The sequence below is a fragment of the Canis lupus genome, chromosome 7 (genome assembly GCF_003254725.2).
Source record: "Canis lupus dingo isolate Sandy chromosome 7, ASM325472v2, whole genome shotgun sequence".
Lineage (NCBI taxonomy): Eukaryota > Metazoa > Chordata > Mammalia > Carnivora > Canidae > Canis > Canis lupus.
This window is the reverse complement of record NC_064249.1, coordinates 300933-328885: the sequence shown is the minus strand read 5'-3', so window position 1 is coordinate 328885 and position 27953 is coordinate 300933. Positions and strand designations below refer to the sequence as shown.

Genomic DNA, 27953 nt, shown 5'->3' with positions numbered 1-27953 from the left:
AAACTCTCCTATAGGCATTTGAGACCATTGATTTTTAATATTTTATTAAAAAAATACAAAGGAAATGAACTCTTGAGGTCAATACAACTCGGAAAGAGAAAAAAATGGAATTTCAGAATAAAGGGAAAGTGCATCCTTCTTTAGGTTATCACATCCCCACACTTACAATACCCACAAAACTAAGACTTTCACTCCAAAACACAGGGGGAGCCTTGAATGGTGGCTCAGAAATGGCGATAGCAAGTACTGGAACTAACAAAAGGATTTTGGTTGTTCTTGATTATTCTGTCCTGGGATAAATAAAATCCACCCTAAGGACAGGCGAGGGCCTTATAGTAGGAAAAGGATGAACTGTACCAAACACAGCAGAAAAACCACTTCTCAGCAGAAGGGTGCCCTTAAAAGAATGGGGCAGTAATCAGGTAGCTGAACTTTTTGGCTGCTGCCACCCCCACCCCACCCCAAATAAATAGTAATGAAGTATAATAGTGTAGTAGTATTTGATTCAACACAGAGAGATAGTGTCTCACCTACTCAAGGCAAACCATGCCACGGGTAGATGAGCCCTGGCAGGAAATAAGACGATTGTAAAATCACAGGTACTTCTAGTTTGTTCCCAGGCATACTGAACTCCCACGTTCATTCCATCTCTGCCCATCCCGACACTCGTTCACTCTTACTCTGTCAGTCTCTGGTGCCAAGACGCGCACCATTCTGGTTCAGAAAGTCCATGGGGAAATAAAAAGATCCTTCAGTATGACCACCCTCTCTTAAGTCTTCCAGGTTATACTTTAGTGGTGTTCTCAGTTCACTCACCTTCCATCAAATTCTTCTGATGTCCCTACTCTAAACCTGGTTCTGATATACCAACCCTGTCCCTGAAGGGAGTGGCAGGACTCTCTCCAAGCCCCCAAAGTGGGACAGGGGGCTCTCCCCTTTGTTATCCTCCAGAATGGAACTGCTGCCCCTAGCTACTGTAGACTAGGAAAGATCTTCCTGGAAAACAAGACTTGGATTTTACCCAGCTTCCTCAAGTTGGTATCCTTCCGATCATCTACGCTGGATACTGCCCACATTCTGTAGGTCACACTGATTCTTAAGTGTCTGCAATACACGAGGCACAACAGATACAGAGATTCTCCTGAGCACATGAGAGTGCTGTCTAGACCAGAAGAGGTGACCTGGCCTCTCAGATCCATTCAGTATGCACTGTCTTCCCTTGAGTGTCTGTTACCCACCCTCCTCAGGGACAACTACCAGCGTAAGGTGGAGTGTGTGTTAAATAAGTACAATCATCACTGCACTGGTGCTTGTAATTACCCTGTGCACACAGTGAGAAATAGATATTCTGGAAAGGATCCTTGACTCTCCCGTAAACTGTCCCTTGGACTGGTCACTAGCTCTGGATGGCGCTCCAACAATGGTCACTTCTCCCGAAGAACACAAACCCCAGCATCACAGCGCTGGGTTCCCATGGATGTCACTACTTCCCAGCTGTCGATGATAGGGTCATAGCACTCAATGCTACTCAGCAGGGAATTCCCATCATATCTGAATGGGGAAGAAGCAAAAGAAGAAAATGAACTTTCTAATCCTTTCCATACAGTCCTACATTAAAGGCGGCCACTGGAGATGTCTCCCCCAACCCAAAGCCAGTCTTGATCCAAAAATTCAGATTGGATCATGTGGTCCTCGATCCCTGAGGACTCTGGTCTGGCTTCCAAATCCTTACCCTGCAATAGCATAAAGTCTCCCTCGAAGCACTGTGGCCCCGACATAACATCGCGGAGTGGTCATACTAGTGACAGTTGTCCAGGAATCGGTGCGAATGTTGTATGCTTCAACAGAAGAAAGGTGGGCTGTCCCATCAAATCCCCCCACCACATAAATATGGTCATTTAGCAGGGCTACACCTGCACCTGGGGGAAAAAAAAAGGTATAGCAAGTAAACACTACTAAGCTCAGGATCAGAATTCTAAAAACAAAACACGATCACTGAAAGCTAGCTGAATTCTACAGCAGCTGAGGGTGTGGACAAAGGCCAGACAGGCCTAGAATAATCTAGTTGTCTTTATTCTCACTATATGTAAAGACAAGCAAAGGAGAGAATGTGGAACCTCATTTACTCTAAGCGTAAGTGAAGAAAGAACTACAACTGATTTGCTGATACCGTATCTTTGGGCCACCACTGCATATACAAAGATTTGTCAGCACGGTCTATTGTCCTCTCCCTTAGGTATGACTGGGCTTACCAGAGCGCTTGGTGGCCATTGGTGTAACATTAGTCCAGTGTCCTGTGTGGGGATCATATTTCTCAACAGAATTTAAGATATTCAAGCCATCATATCCTCCTGAAAAACAAAGTACAGACCATTCAGAAATATTGGGAAATCCTCACGTCCATTCCCAATCTGTCTTTCTCTCAGTGTTTCAACTAATTCTTTCAGTTTTAGTTCTTAAGAGTTCCAATAATCCAAAGAGAAATCTGACAGTACCCGGTTTCCTGCTTCCACGAAAAAGAATCCCAGCTAACAGAAAAAATAGGATGACAGACTAGGATTTTAGTTGAAACAAGTCTATGAACTTCATCTTGATAAAAAGAGATCCCCACCCAAAGGTTGCCACCCATGTAGTTCCCGCCCATCTCTCCCTCCCAGATGGAATACCTAGGCAGTAGATCACTCCGCTGGCCACAACTAGCCCGGCACCCTCCCGGGCTGTCTGCATATCTCCCAACATGCTCCATTGGTCAATGTTTGGGTCATACCGCTCCATACTGGTATGACGCCTGCTTCCGTCAAAGCCTCCAGACACATAGATCATATCTGCTCAGAATGAATGAATCACAGACTATTAGAGGATGAGAGATTTCTAAGGACTCCTCTCTTTGCAAATTCCCCACAAGTCTTTCAAATGTTTGGGAGCAAAACCAAAGTGTTTTTCTTGGGTAAGCCAATTAAGTTTTATAGGTAAGGAAGACATCACGGTTAAGACACCTAAAAAGATGGGGGGGGGGGCCTACGTGCCTCGGCTGGGCGTCCTTCTTGATTTTGGCTCAGGTCATGATCTTGGGAGGATCCTGGGATCAGGCCCCATGTCAGGCTTCGTGCTCAGCAGGCAGTCTGCTGGAGATCCTCTCCCTCTGGCCCTCCCCACCCAATTCCCACTAGCACATGCTCACACTGTCTCTCAAATAATAAATCTTAAAAACAAAACAAAACAAAAAAACAAAAAACAAAAACACAGAGAGGTGCCTGGGTGGCTCAGTCGGTTAAATGTTTGACTTTGGCTCGGGTCATGATCTCATGGATCCCCGTCTTGGGACTGAGCCCTGAGCTCAGCAGGGAGTCTACTTTTCTCTCTGTCCCTCCCTCTGCTCATGCACTGTCTTTTTGTCTCTTGTCTCTCTCTCAAGTAAATAAATAAATCATAAAAAAAAGAAAAGACATGTAAAAAGAATGGGGTCAGATGGAATCCTCAAAAGCATTCAAAGACCAGCTGGAGTTTGCAAAAATATAACTAGCACCAATTCTCCACTGAGCACACTGGAACTTGATTTACCAACTCTGTCATCGGTGTTGAAATATCCATTAATACTGAAAAGCTTTGGTAACAATATTTCCAAAAGCAAAAAGAAATATTTAACCTTCCAGTATCCTCCACATTTCATGCTCCTGCCAGACAACAGGAATGGTATGAACCCTGATCTGGCCCAACAAAATGGAAATAGTGCCCTGCACACCAAGCATACCTCCTAGGGTTGTGGCTCCAGCAAGGCCTCGTCGGACGTTCATAGGGGCAACAGAATACCAGACCCCATCCTCATCTGCCGTATAGTCTAGACATTCCACTGAACTGAGGCGGGAACGGCCATCATAGCCACCAATTACATAGATCCGGTCATGTAGGGACACTGAGGCCACATAACGTCTCTTACGAGTGATGCTCTATGGATTCAGGAGAGAAGAGGTGCAAATCATTTCAGTCATGTAAGTCTTAGACCCTACCACCTTTTGCTGACCTTCCCGTTTTTATCTACATCCCTCTCCTTCTTCACTTGTCACCACGAACCCTTCCTGAGACAGTGGTTCACCCTCAAGTGGTCTCCAATTGCCTGCTGAATGAATACCCTCTTGCTTGTTGTGATGCTTTTAAAGATGTAACCCTTCTGGACAGGTGTCTCTTTCCAAGGCTTCCAAAAAGTTTAGTGTCTTTCCATTATCCAGTATCTGATTCCTTTCTATTCCACTGTCTATTCCAGGGCTAAAGAACTGGAATATATAGTATCTTTCTATAAAGTAGAAAAGTATCCCCAAACTGTTAATCAAAGGGCCTGGGGTCCTAAAAGTTAGTAGGATAGGTTAAAAGATTTCCATGTTTTCTGGGGGTGCCTGGGTGGCTCAGTCAATTGAGCATCTGATCTCAGCTCGGGCCATGATCTCAGGATTGTGGGACTGAGCCTCGTGTTGGGCTCCATGCTCAGTGAGAATTATGCTTCTCTCCTTCTACCTTTCCCTCTGCCCACCCCTACTGGATCCTTTTCTCAAATCAATCATTTAAAAAATAAAAAATAAATAAAAAGAGATGTTCATGTTTTCTCAAGATTATTATTGTTCATCCAGCACTAAAAAGAGACATATGAAGGGAGAAAGATACAAACTTTAGACTTCAAATGAACAGTAGGTCAATTTAAAATAACTTGGCACTGAGTGCAGTTTAACAGAGCAAGCTGGGAGTTACACAGATAGCTCAGGGAGGTGCCCAAATAGTGGTGGGCCAGGTAAGTTTAATGTGACACAGGGCCTTTGATATTTCTGAAGTCTGATCTTCTATCTAAAAGGTCAATAACGACTGATTGATTTAGAACCTACCATGTGCATGCATGACACTGTTATAAGGACCATCATGCTGTTACTAGGCTTTGCTATTTTTAGGGTTGGGTTACTTAAGATCTAGAGTCAGGGACTCAGGACATTTAAATTCTTTCCCCATGACTAGTTCCACCATTACTTACTGGCAAAAAGCTCCACTCCTGCGTCTTGGGGTCATATTTCTCTACCACGTCAATGGGAGATTGCTGGCTTCCGAAGCCCCCAACCACTAGAAGCACCTCATTGGCTCCTGAGGACAAAGGAGAAGATACATAGGTTACTTCACCGTCTGAGGTGAAACATAAGGAGAAATTGTTGTAGGATTTTATGTGGCCCAGAGAAGGAATCTAAAATAGGACAGTCATCATAAGGCTGCCTAACAGGATATTTTATTTTTAATGAGGCTCTAGCTCTTGAGGACTTGGATCTCTGAAATTAAAATTTCAGGACAACATAAAACTCCAGAAGGCAAACTTGAACAACACATCATACCATTCCAACCTATCTAGAGGACTCTAGTTGATATAAGTGAGTTTCTCAGTGCAGGTAGGGGGCTAAAGGAGCTCCCTTATCTTCTCAGCCTGTAAAACTAAAAATGGGAGTTTTTTTTTTTTTTTAAGATTTTATTTATTTATTCATGAGACACACACAGAGAGGGGCAGAGACACAGGCAGAGGGAGAAGCAGGCTCCCTGTGGGGAGCCCGATGTGGGACTCAAGCCTGGGACTCTGGGATCATGCCCTGAGCTGAAGGCAGACACACAACCACTGAGCCACCCAGGCGTCCCCAAAATGGGAGTGTTTTGTAATGGGGAAAGAATATTCTAACCTTGTCTCAAGGAAGTTAGAAGTTATAGTTTAAGAAACCAAGTAATAGATTTTAAAAAATCTCTTTCCAAGAATTTTTCCAATTTAGCCAACTTTATGACCATGTTCCCTGCCAAGTCATCACAACTGCCAGGTAATCATAACAGCAGTCTTTTAAATAGAGTCTTTTTCTCTACTATTTTTCCAAAGTAGGTATTTTGATTACCTTTATATTTTCCCCTCTCCCATAAGGCCTTCTCATGATAAAATAATTCTCTTTTGCCCTTTTTCAAAGAGCAAAGTCTTTTGAGAAGATCTTCTGTACATGTGCTCTACTAGAGCTCATGGAGAGAATGGAGCATTTCGTACAATTCAATTACTAGGAGGGCTTTTTTTAAAAAAATTATTTGTTTATTCATGATAGACACAGAGAGAGAGAGAGAGAGAGAGCGAGAGAGAGAGGGGCAGAGACACAGGCAGAGGGAGAAGCAGGCTCCCTGCGGGGAGCCCGACGTGGGACTCGATCCCGGGGCTCCAGGACCGTGACCTGGGCCAAAGGCAGGCGCCAAACCGCTGAGCCACCCAGGGATCCCCTCTAGGAGGGCATTTTGGAGACCAAGGCGATCTTAAAAGTGACTGAACTTGAAAGAGCAAATGGAGTACCTATAAACGGACAAAAACACAGATACATCCCTAATGAAGTAAATGGCCCTGACAATTATCATCAATGGCTACTATAATCATTAGGGAAAAGCAAAGAAACTACTTTATAGTAGAATCTTAGCTCAAATAGGAAGTACACCACCATCACCTATGTAGTATTTTTGATAAAAAATTAACCTGAATCTTAAAATTTACCAAGCCTCTAGTCTAATCACCAGTTTATACAGTTTATAGACAATACAGGGACAGAAGAACATACTAAATGACACTGCATGAATGCAATCAGCAAAATCCAGAATGTGGGAAATTCTACAAGTCAAACAGCCTGGTTTCTTCAACATATAAATTGCAAGGAAATACCAAAGTAGGAGGGAAAAACCCATGGATTAAAAGAGACTGAAGAGAGATAGGAACTCAATGCAACATGTGGACCTTCTCTGTCTGGATCATGATGACTGGGGCAACTTAAGTGTTCAAACAGAAACTGGGGAAATATGAACAAGTAATTGATATCTGATGAAAATATAGAACTGCTTGTGGGTTTCCTCTGAAGAGTGAGGCATTTTAGATATATTTTTAATAAATCTAAATAGCATTTTAGATATATTTTTATAAAGCAATATCTTTCAAAAATACACTTGAAAGCGTAATATATATGGATGGAATTACATCCTGAGATTTGCTTCAAAATAGGCCATGCATTGATAATTGTTGAAATGGGGTGATGGGTATGGGGAATCTGTTTTTCTGTTTCTGTATATATTTAAAATTTATCTTAATAACCCACAAATAAACCCTGAAGTTTAACCTCATTAAAGAGGGCATCTCTCTTGTGTACTTGCCAAATAAAGTAAATGAACCCTTTTCCAAGGTGAGCCAGTAAGTAGGTCTCAGCAGTCAGTTTCTTTTAGAAAAGTAAAGCATTTGAACAAAGGATCCTTTCATTTAAGCTTATTTGTGCATAAAATGCCTTCAACCTAGGAGAGGCCAGGACCACAAAGTATTTATTTCTTCCTTGGAAGCATCATTCTCTTATTTTCCCCTTTCTTACGGCACCTCTTTTCTCCCTTTGACTTGAATAGAGAAGATACAAACAGTCCTTCTATCCACACACATTTCCCTTTATAGATAAATTAGGATGCCAGGGGGCGCCTAGATGGTTCAGTTGGTTAAGTGTCCAACTCTTGATTTTGGCTCACGTCATGGTCTCAGGGTCCTGAGATGGAGCCCTCTGTCAGGCTCCATGATATGTGTGGAGCATGCTTAGGATTCTTTCTCTCCTGCCCCTCCTCACCACTAAAAAATAAAAAAATAAAACTCTCTAAAAAAAAAAAAAAGTGGGGATCCCTGGGTGGCGCAGTGGTTTAGCGCCTGCCTTTGGCCCAGGGCGCGATCCTGGAGACCTGGGATCGAGTCCTACGTCGGGCTCCCGGTGCATGGAGCCTGCTTCTCCCTCTGCCTATGTCTCTGCCTCTCTCTCTGTGTGTGTGTGACTATCATAAATAAATAATAAAAAAAAATAAAAAAATAATAATAAAAAAAGTGATGCTAGTCAATGATATCTGTATGGCTAAGAGAATGAAAATACTCCACAGTTGAGAGGTATTTTCTATGTTTTGCACATTTAAAAAAATGTCCACTGTTTCCAGCTGTAATTCTTGCTGCTTTATGTAATTCCCAGAAATGAAAAATGACAACAGCAAAAAAAAAAAAAAAAAAAAAAAAAAAACCTAGAAAAAATCCACTCTTTCTTGATAATATGGTTTCACTCAGGCAGCTTATGAAGGATGGAGACATAGAAACAGATTAAGAAATATTTAGATTAGGTCACAAAACCCAGAGAAATAACAGCACTTGTTCTTAGTTCAAAGTTTCTCAGTAAACATTCTGGTCATATGTCTATAGTGCAACGTGGACAGAGGTGTCAGTGTGAATCTCCCAGGGATTTTATGGTTCTAAATGCCTGGGGCCCTAAACCATTGGTTCCTAAACTTCTTTGCCATGAAGGACTCTTTTCATTATTTTCCCTAGATCTTTTTTTTTTTTTTAAGATTTTTATTTATTTATTCATGAAAGACATAGAAGGAGAGAGAGAGAGGCAGAGACACAGGCAGAGGGAGAAGCAGGCTCCATGTAGGGAGCACGATGTGGGACTTGATCCTGGGACTCCAGGATCACACCCTGGGCCGAAGGCAGGCGCTTAACCGTTGAGCCATCCAGGGGTCCCTAGATCTTGTGTTTTAAAAGACTACTGGGCATCCCGGGTGGCTCAGCAGTTTAGCACTGCCTTCAGCCCAGGGCATGATCCTGGAGACCCGGGATCGTGTCCCGCGTCGGGATCCCTGCATGGAGCCTGCTTCTCCTTCTGCCTGTGTCTCTGCCCACCCCCCCGCCAAGAATAAATAAAATCTTAAAAAAAAAAGATTATCTACCAAGCTGCATCTAACTAACTTCCCCATTGCTGCTGGAGTTACGTGTAAATGCCAACAGAACTTTTGAGAAGTATGAGAGCACCAGTGATTTCACCATGAACATCATTTTAATCAATTCTGATGTCTTTTTTTAGTCTGTGTAGCTCTTTCTAGCACGAAAGCCATTTTATTTTAGAAAATATAAAACATAACTTGAAGATTAATGTAATTGTCATCCTTACTTACTATTACTCCCTGGTTAAAAAGATTTAGAAGTTATATTTCTTATGATTATAAAACATACATAAACTACATTCTCACTGCTAAAAGAATTTAGAAGATATAGACAAATATTATGAAAAATGTTTATCCATAATTCCACAATATGAAGACACACCAAAATGTAAGAGATTATTCCTTTTCAGGCTTGTTTCTAAATATTTATAAACATAAATGGGACCATATTAGTTATATCCTGTTTTTATTTTTATGATTTTATGTTTTTAAAGTAATCTCTACACCCACAACCAATGTGGGGTTTGAACTCACAACCCTGAGATGAAGAGTTGCATGCTTCACCAACCGAGCCAGCAAGCGCCCCACTTCCAGCTGTTTATATTTAGTTTTCCCAAGATATTAATAAAATCTTTTGATACATAATTGTACTATTCTTAGGCATTTCAGATGTTATTGTAATTTGAGATTATAAACAATCACATATAACCCTGTGATAAGTATGCTTGAATTTGAAATTCCAGTTCTTTTCTTTTCTTTCTTTTTTTTTTTTTTAAAGGTTTTATTTATTTATTCATGAGAGACCCAGAGAGGCAGAGACACAGCAGAGGGAGAAGCAGGCTTCCTCCAGGGAGCCTGATGTGGGACTCGATCCCGGGACCCCGGGGTCACTTCCTGAGCCGAAGGCAGATGCTCAACCCCTGAGCCCCCCAGGCATCCCAGTACACTCTTTAGTGTTTCTCTCATGTATTTTTGTTATGAGCTCTTTATGTATAAATGAGCTTGATTCTGCTGTCGATGTAACAAATCTACTTTCCTAATTTGTCTTATAATGTTGTGCATGATTTTTATTTAGTCAAACTCACTGACCTTATCCTTTGTGAGTTCTTCTATGGTTCTGTGCCTCATTAAGTCTTCCTCTAACTTCTAAGTGTTTCAATGTCTTCAGACCCTAAGTTGGGGACTACTACTCAAACTAACATGAAAAGAGCTAGAGAAAGGACTGAGTAGAAGGAAACCTGTTTGGGATCCCTGGGTGGCTCAGCGGTTTGGCGTCGCCTTCAGCCCAGGGTGTGATCCTGGAGACCCGGGATCAAGTCCCACGTCAGGCTCCCTGCATGGGGCCTGCTTCTCCCTCTGCCTGTGCCCCTCTCTCTCTGTCGAATAAATAAATAAAATATTAAAAAAAAAAAAAAAAAGGAAACCTGTTTGTTCTTTGCCAATGAATGGGGTGGGGGAGGAGGGGGCAGGGGATGGGACTTGTTAAATTAGATTTTGTCTTTAGAATGAGGAGAGTATGTCTAAAACGCCTGACAAAAACAGTATGAAAAAGCACATTAGTAAAGCCAAGGCATCTTGACAGCACCCTTGTCATTATTTGGGGAGGGGAGATAGGAATGTGTGCAAGCTGTGGTATGCAGTCAGAGGACTATAGTAGATACGACTGCAGGACTGCTAACATCACAGGCTTCAGAGACGACATTTCCACATGTATTGCTCTTTAGCTCAGAAAAGGAGATTGTGACAAATTAGAAATGGCAATATCCACTGTATTCTCTGTGAGAGAGTTATGGGTAAGAAGTAAATAACTAAGACAAAATCCCCACCCATTATTTGGAATGCCATCTTTATGTAGCTGTAAATTTAATTTCTTTATGCTGTATGCAGAAGAGTCATTATCCTGGTAGCTGGTTTAGCAATTGCTATGAAGGGAGATGAGTAGAGAACATGATAGTAGGAACAATTTATTTCTAAGACACTGACAAGGAGATGCTAATAAAAGAATCTAGTTGAAAGGACACCTGGTGGCTCAGTGGTTCAGCATCTGCCTTCAGCTCAGGGAGTGACCCTGGGGTCCTGGGATCGAGTTCTGTATCGGGCTCCGCGCAGGGAGCCTGCTTCTCCTCCCTCTGCCCGTGTCTCTGCCTCTCTGTGTCTCAATAAAGAAAAATCTTTAAAAAAAAAAAAAAAAAGAATCTAGCTGGAGACAGCTTCAGAATTTGTTTTCCGGAACTTCAGAAAAATAACCTCAATACCCTAAGGGCATGTAGAATCACATTCGAATCTCTCAAGATCTTCTCTGTATTTCTAACATTTCCATACTGACATACACTGACATATGGTACTTATACAATTAAAACAAATCAGGGGATGAGTCATCATTCTTTATTTTTTTTTTTAAGAGTTCATTTATTTATTCATGAGAATACACAGAGAGGAAAGAGAGAGAGAGGCAGAGGCACAGGCAGAGGGAGAAGCAGGCTCCATACAGGGAGCCCGACGTGGGACTCAATCCCAGGTCTCCAGGATGACGCCCTGGACTGAAGGTGGCGCTAAACCGCTGAGCCACCGGGGCTGCCCACGAATCATTCTACTTCAAACTATCAGTGAACAGCTTAATTATCAATTAACACCCTCATATACACGAGTCCACAGTTAGGTAAGAGAAAAAATAGACAATACCAAAAACAAAACACCACCCCATAGATCATTTATAACCTACAATAGTGGAATAGGGAGGATAGGAAACAGAAGCGAGGTAATATCTGAGTACTTACTACCCGTCAGCTTCAATGTCAGGCATTTAATCTCCACAAACATCCAGGGAAATAAGACATTAGTATCCTCATTTTCCAGGCAGAAGCACAGGCTCAGATAAATTGATACCTTACCCAAGGTCAAACAACCAGTCACTGGTGGAGCTGTGATTTGAACCTAAGTCTCTTTGCTAAGATAACAGCTAATGTATACAGCACTTGTCGGGTGCCAAGAACTAGCCCAAGCCTTTTACATAAATCACTTCATTTAACTCTTCATAACCACCTTTGAGGTAAAACTATGATCCCACTTTAGAGAGGAGGCAACTGAAGCACAGAGAGGTGAGATTTCCTGCCAAAGCTAATATACGTGCCAAGTAGTCAGCTGGGATCGGCACCCACACAGTCTGGCTCCAGAGTCCAGGCTCTGAACTCTTGTACGTCACTACCAACACCCCTGTACTTTATACTGTCCTGCTGCTTTTTCTTCCTCGTTTTATTCCAGAATGGCGAAATACAACTTGGCATTTGAAATAATTTCTAATTCACAGGACTCCAAAAATAGTGAAATAAAATTATAACTCATGCTGCATAATACTCGACAATTTAGAAAGTGCTTTTACACACTCTATTCCATTTAATCCTCCAGGTATGTCAAATACATAGGGAAGGTATCCTTAGTTTATAGGAGAGCTCAGAGTGGTGAAGTGACTTGTCCAAGAGGACGCCATTACTAAAAGATTAAAAACAGGTCCGAAACAGGTCTTTGTATTTCTTCCTGAATGTTCTTTTTAACTACATCATGCCACCTGGCAAGGGGGAGTTGAAAAATATCCCCTCCTTCTGCCAAGATGCCAGCTTACCTAGACGAGCCCTTGTTCTGGGTCCCTGCATCTGACTTCGCAGTTCAGGCCTCAGATGAAACTTCTTTGCTTCATCAACTAGATCCCTGCACTGCAGACTACAGCGGATGAAAGGCTGAAACACAGCAGATGGTAGAATGAGCCACAGGGGCCACATCTTGAATATGAATATAAATGGCACATATAAGAAATAACTTCTTGGTAGAGAAAACCAGTTTCTAAAGCTCTGTGGTTCCAGAAGGGCTGCTAGCAATTATGTAGTCTCCACAAATTAAACTAAAAAATTTTAATAGACAATATATCATTACATGGTTCAAAAATCAAATGACATAAAAAGAAATCCTGAGGAATATTCCCTATCCACCTCAGCACTAGGCATTAACTACTTTTATTTGTTTGTTTGTATATCCTTCCAGTGATTACACAAACTTAAGTGCGTAATAGTTAATAAAAATTTTAAGGGACAACCAAAAGGCTTCTGTTAATTCCTGGGATGATAAGAAATAGTAAATCTTATCTGAAATAATTTCCCCAAGGTTCATAGCACCGTCACAATGCCTCTGTCTCCACCTGACGGCGCTCTGTAATGGGCAGCTCTTCACATTCCTAGATTCACTCTGCATCCTTCTCCACTCTGCTTGCTGGTTTAGGAGATTGGCCTACATGAAGTAGGTCATGTGGTCCCCAGGCCCTCTGGGTTCTGGCTGGGCTCAGCCAGTGAGGAGCTGTAGAGGAGCTCAGAGAGAGAAGGGGAGTGAGGCCGGGCTCCCTCAGGGCAGGACGAGTGGTCAATCTGGGATTTCAGTCCTGAGTCTGACTCGAGAGTCTGAGCTATGGATCACTATATAAAGAAATAGACATGATGGCTACAGGAGTTGCTAGAAAGAAATTACAAATATGAGAAGAGTTTGACACATGGCACTAACCAGCCTGCAATTTTTCTAATGTGACCTGGAAAACTATATATGTAGTTAAGTCCCCAAGAGGTCTGGGGCTGGGCCAGAAGGAATGCATTCACTGACCTGGGCTTCACCTGTATGTTAAACAGCAGTACTTGTTTGGTCTAGGTCAATCGGTGATATATATGGTAAACATTATGAAAACACAGCACACACCAAGAACTTGGGCTAGAGAAACACTTTTATTAAAAAAACACAGTATAAAAAAAAAAACACAGTATAACCCAAATTGATATTAAAATCCATTAAACTACTTTTGTGTTGGTTTCACGAGAGGTCAAAAACAGAGACTTGATAAAGCATCTTTTTTAGAGTAGTTTGGAACAACTTATGTTTGATGAAGGGGACGTTATCATCTGATGTTGCTTATGTAAAACACATAAGAATATATAAAACAAAAAGACAAGAAAACAGAAAATTAAACCATAGATTTCCATTTCCAGAAGGCTGACTTGCCATGCAATTGTGGGGAGACGACCTCGCAACCACCGTCTCCGGCATTCCTAGATAGGCTAACTGGGAGGCCTGAGTACACAATACTAAGCTGCAAGAGATATTCAAGGTTTTGGATCCTATGTGTTTTGCAGGTCTTACCTCAGCATCTATCACATCCGTGATGTACCTGGGGGTCAGCAGGGGCATCCGGACATACTGTAGCAGGTCAGGCAAGGATTCTTCACGCTCCTTCTTGGCATGCTTCACCCAGTTGATGACTGCTTCAAAGACGGGCTCTTCCGAATCTACCTATAAATGTATAATTACACCTCATGGAACTCTGCTTTTCCAATTATCTCACAATCTCAGAAAGTAATGGTGCCTTATTGGTGCCTGTCTCCTTCCTGTTCCCTATTCCCTACCACCATCATTTCTTCTCTTCCAGATAGCTAAGCTCTTGGGAAACCATTCTTGTCTGACACAACTAAGACCAACAAAAGAGCTGCAGTCGAATGGGGTAAAGAATCTGAGACAGCGCCAAATAAACCATCAGTCACCAGTCGGCTTTGACTTCAGAGGTTTTTCCATTCCTAAATATTTTTTCTGGTCGTTTTTGAGACTTTACAGGGGGAGGAGGAATCTGTTGCCCTATTCAAAACTGGCTTTATTTTTTTTAAAGTATGTTTAGTGCTCAATGTGGGCCATGAACTCACGACCCTGAGACCAAGACCTGCACGCTCTACTGACTGAACCAGCCAGGCACCTCCAAAATCGGCTCTTGAAAACAACTTATGTTAAGTGTAGTCTAGTGACCTCCAGAATTGCTCCCCAACTCCTCCATCAAGCCTGTAAGGCAGGAACTTCTCACATCATTATGCTATAGCACTGCAGTTTCCAAAGAATCGTCAGTTCGTATCTGAACAATTACCAGTTGGCAGGCGCTGGGCTTTGAGATGATATATGTAATTAATCACCTGGGGAGCGTATCTGTTTTGAGATACCTTTCAGAACATGACAGTGCCTAGATTAAGACATCACTCTGTGAACTTTTCCCAAGAACTAAAAATAGAGAAAATATTTCAGAATGTTCCTTCACTGGATTTACCAAACATCTACTAAGTGCCAGGCACAATGCTGGAAGCTGGTTTTACATCGGTAACAAATTAGACATGAACTTTGCTTTTACATGGGGAGATAACAGTAAAATGAACAATCCCAATGTCATTAAATACCATGCAGGAAAAGTACAGGGGCTATGAGACAGACAACATGATGGGATCCCTGAGTGGCTCAGCAGTTTAGCACCTGCCTTGGGCTCAGGGCGTGACCCCGGGGTCCCAGGATCGAGTCCTGCATCAGGCTCCCTGCATAGAGCCTGCTTCTCCCTCTGCCTGTGTCTCTGCCTCTCTGTGTGTCTCATGAATAAATAATAAAATCTTAAAAAAAAAAAGAGAGACAGACAGACAACATGAGATTTCCTAATTTAGACTGATGGGTCAGAAAAGGCCTCCCTGCAGAAGAAACAGATTTCAATCTGATGGATGAGTAGCAGTGAGCCAGGAAGAGTAAGAGAGTACTCCAAGGCAAACAGAAGAACACAAGCAAAAACCCTAGCGCCGTACTGTCCAATACGACAGCCATTAGCCATGTATGGCTATTTATATTTACATTGATTACAATTAAATAAAAACTCAGCTTCTCAGTCCCATTAGTCACATTTCAAGTGCTCAACAGTCACATGTGGCTCGTGATTAGCAAACCAGACAGCACAACTATTGATCCTCTCCATCTTCGCATGATGTTTTACTGGATAGCACTGTCCTAGAGCAGAAACGAACTGACCGTGTGAGAAATGACAGAAGGCTGGTGGGGCAGAGTGAATGAGGCAGAGAAGAATGGTAAAAGATTGAGCTGGAGAGGTGACCGAGGGCCAGCTCAGAGAGAGCATTAGAAGACTGGAGTTCGCTCTAACAGCAATGGGAAACCCACTAAGAGGTTTCACCCAAGCTTGTGATCTGAGCATACTGAGGTCTGTAAAGATTACCCTGACTACTGTGGGCAGAACAGTGTGGAAGGCCAAGGGCTGGGACATCAGTTAGAGCCTCCTCTAGCACATTAGGCAAAAGGTGGTGGGTGCTTAGACTATGGCAGTGGTGACAGAAATTTATGCACTGAATTTATGAGAGGTCAAACTGACCAGCCTACTGATGGATTAGATGCAGAGGAGTGTGCAGAAGGCTGTCCACAACTAAAAAAAAAAAAAAAAAAAATTTTAATTTTTTTTAAGTTTTTTTTTTTTTAATTTTTATTTATTTATGATAGTCACACAGAGAGAGATAGAGAGAGAGAAGCAGAGACATAGGCAGAGGGAGAAGCAGGCTCCATGCACTGGGAGCCCGACGTGGGATTCGATCCCGGGTCTCCAGGATCGCGCCCTGGGCCAAAGGCAGGCCCTAAACCGCTGTGCCACCCAGGGATCCCCCCCCAAAAATTTTTAAAGACAAGAATGACAAGCTAATAGTCATAAACAGCTACATGCTAGCTCTGACATATTCTAGGTTAAATTAGATATATCAACTTATGATGTTGTTTTTCAATCATGAACAGAGATCCTTGATCTTACTGAAAACAGAATAAACTAGAATTGCAGAGAAATAGCTAAATTAGGAGGAAAACACCCCTGCATCAATGCCTCACTGCGAAGAAAAATTTCCTAATAATAGATTTCACAGAGAACTATTTTATGTATCAGGCACGGATACTTGTATTTAATGATCAGAATGGCCGTATGCACTAAGCATGACTATTATCTACAGAAAAGGAAACTGAAGATCAGTGGTTAGGTTAACACATGTCACACAGCCAAAATAAACCCCAGCCTGATTCTAAAGACCATGCTGTTTTCACTAGTACATTATACTGTTTCCCATTGGGTTAAGTACTATCGTTTTATACAATTAGAGGAAGTATTAGTTGGGAAGTAATATGTCTGGTTCCTCTTTCTGACTGGTACATGGAAAAAAAAGTGCCATTTGCTGTCTTTCCAGAAAACAAAAACATAAACAAAAAAACAGTCCTGACAGATGCTGAAAAAAGATTATATAAAAGAGTTCTCAAACTCTTTTCGCCTTAGTTTCTGAACAAAAATGTTAGTCTTTTGCTCTTCCTGCTCTCCATTTAATTTTATTCCAAAGTCTATATAGTTCTAAAATAAGTGATTGCTGTAACTGCTTGCTGATTTGGTCAATTAGAAAGTAACTAGGCAATCTGCTCATAGTTTCTCAGTCCAGAGCCAGACTGCCCGGATAGGAGGCCTAGCTCTACCACTCACTGGCTCTAGTATGGTGGGTACCTTTGAAGCCTCAGTTTCTGCCTCTGAAAAACAGAGACAGTTCTGAGAACTACATAAGATGTGATATTCCACGAATGGTACCCATTGAAAGGAAAGTCCAGGGTATAGGGATTTTTATCTGCTTTGGCCACAGTCAGATTGCTGGCACCTGGAACTGTTCTGGACACACAGTAAGTGCCCAGTAAAAATTAAATAAAGGAACCAACAGTAAATGTTTAGTAAGTTTATCTCTTTTGTTATTATGTGCAGTGAACTTCCAAGTCTTTAGTGCTCATTCTATTCACTATTATTTTCTAATGTATGGATAAATCAAGACGAATCAAGATATCCTAGCAAGTTATCAGTTTTCCAAGTCAGAAGAATGTGCCATTTGTCTATACGTGAAATTTCAGTGCATGGACACAATGTCCTGCCATAGCAAGAGTGAGAACAAAACTTTAGCAAATATTTGGCTCAGTAACATTTGTAACAGCAGTTTCTCTGGACTAATATGACACCATGTCAAATTGGAAAATGATTCCTCATTAGCTGGAAACAATGTCACCAGTGTGCCTTAACCAATTTTCCCTCAGAAAAGTCAGTAGGGGGACACCTGGGTGGCTCAGCGGTTGAGCCTCTGCCTTCCGCCCAGGGCGTGATCCTGGAGACCCGGGATCGAGTCCCGCATCAGGCTCCCTGCATGGAGCCTGCTTCCCTCTCTGCCTGTGTCCCTGCCTCTCTCTCTCTCTGTGTCTCTCATGAATAAATGGATCAAATCTTAAAAAAAAAAAAAAAAAAAGAAAGAAAAGAAAAGTCAGTGGGGGGCGGGGGCGCCTGGGTGGCTCAGTGGTTGAGCATCTGCCTTTGGTTCAGGGTGCGACTTCAGGGTCTTGGGACTGAGTCCCATATCAGGCTCCCCACAGGGAGCTTGCTTCCCCCTCCACCTGGGTCTCTGCCTCTCTCATGGATAAATAAAATTAAAAAAAAAAAAAAAAAGTAGGGAAAGCAAAAAAAGAAAAAGTTGGCTAAAATTTGATAAAAAATATTAAGACTCTTTATTATATTACATGAGAATCCTAGTTTTAACAAAATAGGTTATCATTTGGTTTACGGAAGTATATTGTAGGATTTTTTTTAGCAAATTCCTTCTATAACACTTTGACTATTTATCAGACTTTGATTCTTTTCAATATATCTCTTGTTTCAACTGAAGTGCCACTAACTTCTGGGAATCCACTAATTCAAAGGAGAATGAGAGGAAAACCAATGAACTCTTGGCGTTCCTAGAGAATTGAATTTCTCCTGACTGGAGGAAACAAAACCTTACAGATGGACTTCTTTCCTATCACTTGGCTCTGCTAGGCATTTTCTAGGAGCTACTAACTAGAGAATCTGATCACTAGAGATTAATGCCTTGAGCTTCAAAGACCTCTATAGCTCTATAATGGACTTCTCACTCCAACTGTTAGCCAAACTACACACCTCTATGCAATAAAAACTCTGCTGAACTATTGGCACTATGACTTAGCGTCAGGACTGACAAAGATCTTTCTTGCTGGGGTACATCCCTGAACCGTTGCCCACCCACAGGTGGTTTCTATTCTGCTCGGTGAAACATGACTCCTTCCAGGCCTAGTTCACATGTCCCTTCTTCCCACCCCCTCATACCCTCATTAGGCACTTAGAATCTGCTGCCTGCTTATGATTGCCAACCTATTTTCACTTCCTTTTTGCTCTAATTTTAACTTGGAAGGTTTAATTCTTCTTCTAATTTCTTCACTTTGAATAAGTTCATTATTCTCATTAGACTCTCTAAGTTTTGTCTTTTTATCTGTCTCTACCACTACACTGAATTACTGAAAACGAGAACTGCATTTTACTCACTTTTGGATCCATAGCATCTGGCACATAGAGTTTGAGATTATCTACTGCTGTATAGTATTCTCAACGTTTGTAAAATGAGTGAATGGGTAATAGAGAAGTGTTCGACAGAACTCTACTTTCCTTCCAATATCTTATTCTACTCTCTTTAATAGTGACTCTTCACCACTGGGATCATATATTGAGGAAGGTGGCTAACTCCCTCCCATAAAAGTGCAAATAAATTTGGCATATACTTTCAGGGGCTCTGAGTGAATATTGATATATATCAATATTGATACTTTTTTTTTAAAGATTTTTTATTTTTTATTTATTCATAGAGACACACAGAGAGAGGCAGAGACACAGGCAGAGGGAGAAGCAGGCTCCATGCAGAGAGCCTGACGTGGGACTTGATCCCAGGTCTCCAGGATCACGCCCTGGGCTGCGGACGGCACTAAACCGTTGCACCACCGGGGCTGCCCGCCAATATTGATACTTCAGATGCCCTGCTATAGAAGCACAGTAATTCCACCTTGCTTTTTCCAAGTTCTGTAATGGCCCAGTCTTGAAGAAACCCTAATACCAAGCCAAATTTGTACCTGAATTTCATCACACTTGATTAGCTTTTCCACCTCTCCTTGACTCAGAAGAATGAATTCTTCATGCTGTACCACTTCAGGAAAATGCTTCTGGCTAAAAACCTCAGCAGCTTGCATCAGGTCAACACAATTGTGAGTTTCAGCAAAATCCCTGATACCCAGGCAATTAGAGGGGTCCAACTGACTTTCTAAGAACTCACAGCAGGCTTGCTTCACACCTAGGACAAACACAGACAATGAACACTTCAGGATACTTGACCAGGTGTGAACTGGTCTACATTCTTGGATCGAAACCCCTTCTCTTCATGGTAACAGAGGAATCCTGGTTCAATACTGAATGATCAGGTTAGAAATTTTACGCTTAAGGAATTCAAATGCAATTTCTGTCTCCTGCGCTATGTGACCCTCAAGCAAGGCCTTTATAACTGTGTCTGATTCAGCTTTAAAATAAGTATAGTAAGACAAATTGTTTCTATGGACACTGGCACAATTAATCCAAAATGCCCATACAACTCTTGGGAATCAAGCTTTTATAAAACCAATCATAATTTGATATAATGTACCTAAGTTTACTCTATATGCAAACTTACTGAAAGACTCCTATGAAGGAAAAGTTAGAGATACTAACACCAATCTTTTATTTCTCTAATTGGAAAGTTCAAAGTACAAACCTAAGTTTTCAATTACGTATTAAAAAAAGAAAATTTTCAACCACGTGTTTAGAAAAACTGAAAATCGCAGAAATATTAGTGCAAGAAAGATGGACTGGGAACAGGAATGTCTAGCCCTGTAAAAACATTATGTACTTTCATTTTTATGTGTCCACTTAAATTTTCAATAGATAATTTACATGATTCAAAAATTAAAAGTACAAAAGGGTTTGCTGTGAATAATCTCCCCACCCTCCCTACCCACCTGGCCCTCTAGTTCCCTTTCATGAAGGCCGTGAATAGTATCAGTTTTCTGTGTTTCCTTGCAGAGTTCTTGTGTACATATACGTAAGAAAATGTGGTTAGCATTCCCTCTTCTATTTTTTAAAAAATGGAAAAGATGTAAATGCTCTCTTCTAAAGAGCCAAATATTCGTATGTGGAGACGTTCTTTTATATTATGACTGAAATCTGATCTTCTGTGCCACAGGCAGTAAACGTGAGCACCCACAGTCTGTCTCCATAACGTCCATAATTAAGTTCATATCGTTATTTTTAAACATCTCCAAGGCTGCCTTGGCAGGTCAGCAATGTTAGCATCCGTACCTTTCAGCTGGAGCAGACAGGCTGCAGGGAGCAGTTCTTGTACATTCTCCACTGTCACATGTACTGTTTCAGTGTACACGAAGTCCAACAGAATTTCCATGGTAGAAGCAGTTAAACCTTGAATATCAACATAAGGTTTCCCCTTCTCTGAAAGCTGAAAATTCAAAGGGTGTGAAATAATGGTGGTTATGATCCCACAAAAGAAAGGCCGAATCTCATATCTAAGAGCTTGAAGGGACATTAATTGAATACACAGCTTTAATAAGTTATGGTCTAATTTGTTGGATTTGTAGAAAGCAAGTATGCCATGTATCTGGTAGCTTTTCAAACTGGGGGCAGCTGTATGCAACCCAAGAGCACACGACGAGGTGACACTGTGGAATATCAATTTTGCCAGTGAATAATTTAAAATGCTGCCTTCATAATAAAACAAGCCTAGAGCTTTTACAGAATAGAATGCAAAAGTTCCACGAAATACTATCAGTGTCCAGGAGCTTTTAAGATAAAACACAAAATTTCAATAAAGTTTCATGCTTGTAGAGGACCCTGTGGCTTACAGCTCCAGACTCTCTAAAACTACTCAGTATTGTTCTATTTGTCTTTAGACTACATTTGGTAATGACAGAAGATGCAGCTCATCTTAAGGGGCCCTTCTACTGTGACACTGTCTAAATATAAGGAACTTGTTTGATACTTTCTCAAAATATTGGATTGACTCTATTGACTCTATTGTTAGTGGCATGTTTAGTCTAGAATATACTCTTGGAGTTATGAATATCGAAGATGCCAGATAATCATAGAAAATTGTTTGAATAAGGGTGGAAATCTTCAGTTTTATAGGACAGGAAGCTATCTGAAAATCGATAACCTTATGAAAATTTTATTACATATTAACCTTAATTAGAAATTCAAATTACAAAACTCCAGTGTACTTTAATTCTGAACTAAATGTCTTTATCATCTTTGATTCCTCCATCAACCCAAAATAATAATCAAAAAGTGTTCTCTACCAAAGCCATTAACAAAATCAATCCCTGACATTAAAAATGTCACTAGTATATTATTTTGGAAAAACTAAAATTTTATTAGCATTGCACATAATAAAAAATATTTACAAACAAAAATATGTAAGTACATTTATTCCAGAAATTTCTTATTCAATAAACCATTCTCAAATAACTTAAATATGAAAATATTTCACTATTAATTCAGAGCAATTTATAGTATTTTACATTTACATCTGCTTTATAATTTTTCTGAGAGTTATTTACTATCTTATTTACTTATTTACTATCATTTCACCCAATTCTCATGGCAACCTGATAAGGACTTAGAGTTCTGATATTATTCACACTTAAGACATAAACGACCTAAGGTTCAAAGAAGTTACGTGACTTAAGCAAGCTCTCTTAACTAGTAAGAGACAGATAAAACTCAGAGGTCCCTCTTGCTTCACTCAAATGATCTTTCAGTTGGACCACATTTGAGGAGCATTTCAGGACTAGGGGGGAACAATGAAACCATCTAGTTCAACTACTTTATTTTAAAGATCAACCCAGTGAAGTTAAATGGTTGCCAGGATTCACAGAGTTCAGCTAAGAGAATTGAGCCTAAGACCCAGGTCTCTGAACCCTCTCCTTTAAATCAACTGCTCCTAAAAATAAAAGACAAAACCATCTGGTATTTTCTTGCCTAATACCAGTTTTTAAAGAAAGACTATAAAATAATCACTGATGAGAAAAAGGAATTCTTTTATAGAACTCCAGATTTCAACGTGCAGAGAGAGTAAAGACAGACTAATTTTCCTCAAGCTGACAAAGAACAGTATGCACAACATATAATTAGTAGTCAGCAGTCCTGATCCATTAGTACTTCATGCTCAGCAGCTGCTGAGAGAACCTTCCTTACCCAGTTAAATGCCAAGTCCTTCTGATGCTCTTGGGCAGATATTCCTTCTGGAGCACAATATGGGACAGGGATGTGTGATGATGTATTACACAAGAGCATTTTAAAATTAGCCTGAATTAGCTGGAATATCTGTCAGGTTTCCATGTTTTTTTCTACCAGCCATGTGACCGAGCATTGGCTCAGAGCATCATAAACTATTTTTTCTTTGAAATTATAGAATATAAAAATCCACATATCAGAGGCTGAGGAAGCAAAGAAGTCAAAATTTCTATAAGGCAAGTAAGATTTGTATGAAGCAATATGGCATATATTCGTAGCTTTTCAAATATGGCATATATTGTTTGGGTTTAGAGTCAGAAAATTTAGGAATAAACCCCATCTCTACCATTTATAAGCCATGTGACCTTAGGCAAGTCATTTAATATCTGAGCCCTTGTTTCTTCTTTTGTAAAATGAAATGGTAACATCTAATCCTAGCATGAAAGAAATACAGCAGTCACTTAACACAGTACCTGGCCCATAAAAAGAAGTTATTGTCATTTTTATGTTACCACCTCTCCTATTCAGATCCAACAGCAACATCTTCACTAAGGAGATGAGATTAACTAAAGAAAACACTGGTGGTTAACAAGATTTGTAACAAGATTTGTAAAAAGGCTCCTGGGTGGCTCAGTCAGTTAAGCCTTGGACTCTTCTTGATTTCAGATCAGGTCAAGATCTCAGGGTTGAGAGACTGAGCCTTGTGTCAGGCTCCCTGCTGGGCATGGAGCCTGCTTAAAATTCTCTCTCTCCTTCCCTCTGTCCCCTCCCCACCCACCCTTCCTAACCACCCCCCACTTTTGTGTGCTCTCTTAAAATTTTTTTTTAAATTACATTAACGTAATGTGATATTTTAGGCATATATATAAGTATATGTACATGATATAATACACACTGGTGTATTCTCACTCAAGCTTAAAAAATTCAAGACAAGGGACCCTTGTTGGTTAAGCATCCAACTCCTGACTCTTGATTTGGGCTCAGGTTATGACCTCAGGGTCCTGAGATCGAGCCCTGTGACGGGCTCCATGCTCAGCAGTCTGTTTCCCTTCTTCCTCTGCCTCTGTCTCTCCCTCTGCTCTTGTGTGGTCTCTCTCTCTAAAATAAATCTTTAACAAAAATTCAAGATAATTGACTTAAAATTTAAAAATCAGACTTGAGATTTTGAAAAAATAGAAAAGTGCAGTGTTCTCTGCTGTTTGGCTTTCTAACAGTACTTCACAATATATTCAACAGCCTCACTCTACAGTGCTCTGTCAATTACTAAACCAATCTTTTTTTAAAAAGATGTATTTATTTATTTGTGGAGCAGGGCAGAGGGAGAGAATCTTCAGACTCCGTGGTGAGTAGGGAGCTGAAGGGGAGCCAGAGGGGAGGAGGGGCTTAATCCCAGGATCCTGAGATCACAACCTGAGCCGGAACCAAGAGCTGGATGCTTAACTGACTGAGCCACTCGGGAGCCCCTAAAGCCTTTCAAGACTTCATTTATTTATTTGAGACACACACACGGAGGGAGGGAGCACAAATACTCGGGTGCTGGGGGGAGGAGAGGGCAGCAGAGACCCCGTGGAGGAGGAGCCCAGAATCAAGACCTGAGCAGAAGGCAGACACCTAACCCACAGAGTCACCACCCAGACACCCCACAGTCTTTAATACCTATAAGCACAACCTTTTATCTTGTCAACCTTTTCTTTATTCCCTTTAACTGCTTATACTCCATAGTCAGCATCTTTTTCCAAGTTGTACTTCACACGCCTACACAGTCATGAAGTCATTAAGTCCTCCTCCCATCTGAAATCTACATGGGTAGAACAAATGTTGATTTTCTTCATCTACTGTTCGGTGGAGTTGGATGAGGACTGCATCTTCTCTCCTCCCCTTCCCTTTATCCCCCTAGTATTCACTTAAAAATATTTGATTTTAGAAGGAGAAAAAAAAAAACAGCAAAACAATTTTTAGAAATAAGTAAAATCTAGTAGCTGACGTTTGTGTTTTACCACATGCCAGACACTGTTCTAAATACTTCAGATGTGGTTTTCTCAAAGAACTGTCACAATAACCGTGTGTGATCGCATACTGCTATCACCCTTGACTTAGAGATGGGGAAAATAAGACACAGTCAAAAGGCAGATTTGGACCAGACTCCGCCCACTAACCCACCATATACCATAGGAATTCACTACTACATCAAATTTCTACTATTTCATTCAGTGAAATGAGACAACTATAAGGTTACAAGTGTGAGTTCCATTTGCAAGCTGGTAACTTACCACTTACCTCACTAGTGAACATGGCGCAGAAGTAATCACTACAGGCAGCTAGCACAATTCGATGTGCGGGGAAGTCTTTCTGCTCTACTCTCAAAGTCACATCGCAGAGGGTATTGCTCTTCCGGAGAGAGTTCATTGAATTGAGGATGGATTTAGCATGAGTATTTGTCATTATGTCTTTGGGGGCCATAATGCCTCCCATCAAGCAATATGGAGAAAGAATGAAAGGGGTCCTTGGATTCTGCAAGTACAAGAGGAAAAAACCCAGAGCTCGCTTGAAGGACTAGGAGAACTAAACATATTCCACACAATTAAGCTACATAATTAAGGACGCTTCCTCAGACCCAAATGCAAGTAGAGGGTACGCCTATTACTGGTCTTCTCGCAACAATCCAGCCACTAACTATCCCAAGTAAACACAACCTCTTCCTCTGAATTCTAATATGGAGCACCCCTAACACTTGACATTTATTACGATCAACACTCAACTATTGTAAATAGAAACCACACATATCTTGCATAGCTTCACAATGCTGTCATGTCAAATGATAAAATGAAAACATAAAACTTGGGCAGCCCGGGTGGCTCAGTGGTTTAGCGCCAACTTCAGCCCAGGGCCTGATCCTGGAGACCTGGGATTGAGTCCCACTCGGGCTCCTGCATGCCTGCTTCTCCCTCTGCTTGTGTCTCTTTGCTCCCCCCTCTCTCTGTGTCTTTCATGAATAAATAAAATATTTTTAAAAACCCCAAAATTTCCTAAAGGTGTGATTATCACTATTATTTAATATCCTTGAGTAGATTAAGTAGACAAGTATTTAGAAAATAGCCTTGTTTTATATATTTTTTCCTACCACAGGAGTTATTACTTAGAAATCAAATGCAAGAAAAGAAAAATTGTTTGACTTAGAGCGATAAAGGCCAGAGTCAGTGAAAGTGTACTTTTTTTCGAAAGAAGTATGCAAAATTATAACTTCCAAATATACCTGGATTTCTTCTTAAAATGATACGCTGAATAATGGAGACACTGCAAGCTTACCTATGGACTTTCACGTGATTAAGTTCTCGAAGCTTTTCTGCGGAAGGGCCTTCCCCCAATATGTTACTAGTAAACGTGCGGTAGGAATTCTCCTATACTGAAACTAAGAGCCTAACTACTAGGACAGAAACTTATTAAAACTCCATTACTAATTTTACTGCCATACCCAGTCGCTTGCAAAGTTCACTTGTATGCATCAATTAAATAAACTCAGTAACATATATTAAAAAAAAAAACACCAATGTACTTTTTACTTTGTTGACAGGCTTTTAGTGACACTTTTTTTTTTTTTTGTTTCAAGGAACAATTTCTGGGGGAATAAAATGGGATGGTTATTAAGAGAGTCTCATCTGGAATCTAAAACTTTCTGAAATAATCCAAGAAAAAAAAAATCAGAGTATGATCTTCACGGGTCCACGACTCGCACCCATCATTTCGGAGTAGCACACACAAGGTCCTGAGTGCTCCCCTCCCCTAACCCTATGTCAGCACAGCATCCCACGAGCGCCCTGCATGGCCTCCCCGACAGCCTGCAACATCCATGTCGCAGGGTAAGAGCTGATCCACCGAAGCCTGTGGCAGTTTCCGAAGAGACTGTCCTGGAGCCTACTTACTCGTGGCCCCGGAGATGGGACAGGAGCCTGCACGGACGCCCGATTGCGGGAAAGCTCACCTGGGCAGGCTCGTGGGCAGGCACCAGGGCAGGCTCGTGGGGAGGCACCAGGGCAGGCTCGTGGGGAGGCACCTGGGCAGGCACCTGGGCACGCACCTGGGCAGGCACCAGGGCACGCACCTGGGCAGGCACCAGGGCACGCACCTGGGCAGGCTCCTGGGCTCGGCCGGGCCCGGGGTCCACGGCTTGGGCGTCCCACCGCGGTCACCGGGGCGCAGGGCAGGCTTCCTGCTGCGGTTCCCGCCCCTCGCGCCCCGGCCTCGCCGGTCACCCTCACCCTAACATCCGGCAGGGGCTCCACGGAAGGTCCGGGGGAGGCGCCCAGGCGGAGAAGGGGAGGAACCCGGCCGCAGGCCTCCCTCCGCCGCCGGCGCCCGCGCGTCCCACCCCGGGGGAGAGGACGGCCGGGCGGGGGGGTGGGGCACAGCCGCGCCGACTCACCTCGGCTCCAGCCACGAGGGCTCGCCGGGCCCGTCCCCCGCCCGCGGGGACCCCGAGGGGCGCGGGGCCAGCAGGCGGCTCAGGAGGAGCCCAGGCGCCGCCGCCGCCCCCACCCGCAGGCTCCGGAGCCGTCACCGTGGTCGCCCGGGCTCGGCGCTCCGCGGCCGCGCGGCGTGATGACGCAATGCAGCGCGAGGCCCCGCCCCGGCCGCGTCACGTGAGCAGACGGCGCCACGTGACCTCCGGGCGCCCGGGGGCGGGGCCGCGGGAGCATCCCGCTGCGGAGGCGCAGGTTGCTGCAGGGACTGTTACCTGCCCGGTGTCCCGGAGCCCTCGCACCTCGAGGAAACCCGCGGGCGCCTCCAGGTGCTTCACCACAGCGGCCTTGCCCCGTGGGCCACGGCAGCGGCGAGAATCCCGAGCCCTGCGACCCACGGACCTCGGCGTTCTCGGCATCACAGTGGGCCTGTCATCCCCTTGAGGTGGTTCTCCGCCACCTGCACCACCCGCACCTGGACGACCAAGTGGAGGGAGTTTAGGGTCCCCAGTGTTGGGCGCCGTGAGGGGGAGCGCCGAGGATCCCAGGAGTCATCCATCATTTCCCCTTTGTCTTCTGGCGACTTTTCACCAGCTCCTGGGTGCGGAGTGTCCACTTCAGGAATTTTGCTTCGAATCCACTCTGGCAGTTACCTTAGTGCTTCAAAGGGCAATGGGGCTCCTCGATTCAACTTCTGTCAATGTCCAAACTAATTATGCTTA

The 27953-nt window shown here is 42.4% G+C and overlaps 1 protein-coding gene across 2 annotated transcripts; it reads right to left on the bottom strand.

The window, feature by feature from the left end:
• Positions 1 to 27: 27 nt before the first annotated feature.
• KLHL12 (kelch like family member 12) lies at positions 28 to 27361 on the bottom strand. Of its 2 annotated transcripts, none has more exons than XM_025458490.3 (12): positions 27195 to 27361; positions 25052 to 25285; positions 20828 to 20981; positions 19573 to 19790; positions 13939 to 14088; positions 12386 to 12500; positions 5015 to 5121; positions 3752 to 3947; positions 2667 to 2825; positions 2253 to 2351; positions 1733 to 1919; positions 28 to 1551 (listed from the first exon to the last, which is right to left on the bottom strand). In XM_025458490.3, exons 2-12 carry the CDS (start codon positions 25244 to 25246, stop codon positions 1425 to 1427), a joined length of 1707 nt encoding a protein of 568 aa, XP_025314275.1. In that variant the 5' UTR covers positions 25247 to 25285; positions 27195 to 27361; the 3' UTR covers positions 28 to 1424. The 2 variants fall into 2 exon arrangements, with proteins under 2 accessions (XP_025314275.1, XP_025314274.1); XM_025458489.3 differs by lacking the exon at positions 27195 to 27361 and adding an exon at positions 26754 to 26880.
• Positions 27362 to 27953: the final 592 nt, after the last annotated feature.

Excerpts from the sequence above, each read along its gene's own strand:
- KLHL12 (XM_025458490.3), bottom strand. The coding sequence starts at position 25,246 with ATGGGAGGCATTATGGCCCCCAAAGACATAATGACAAATACTCATGCT. Across the intron at positions 19,791-20,827 it reads CTGTCTGCTCCAGCTGAAAG|GTGTGAAGCAAGCCTGCTGT; the intron begins GTACGGATGCTA and ends TGTTTGTCCTAG. Across the intron at positions 3,948-5,014 it reads AGGAGTGGAGCTTTTTGCCA|AGCATCACTCGTAAGAGACG; the intron begins GTAAGTAATGGT and ends CTGAATCCATAG.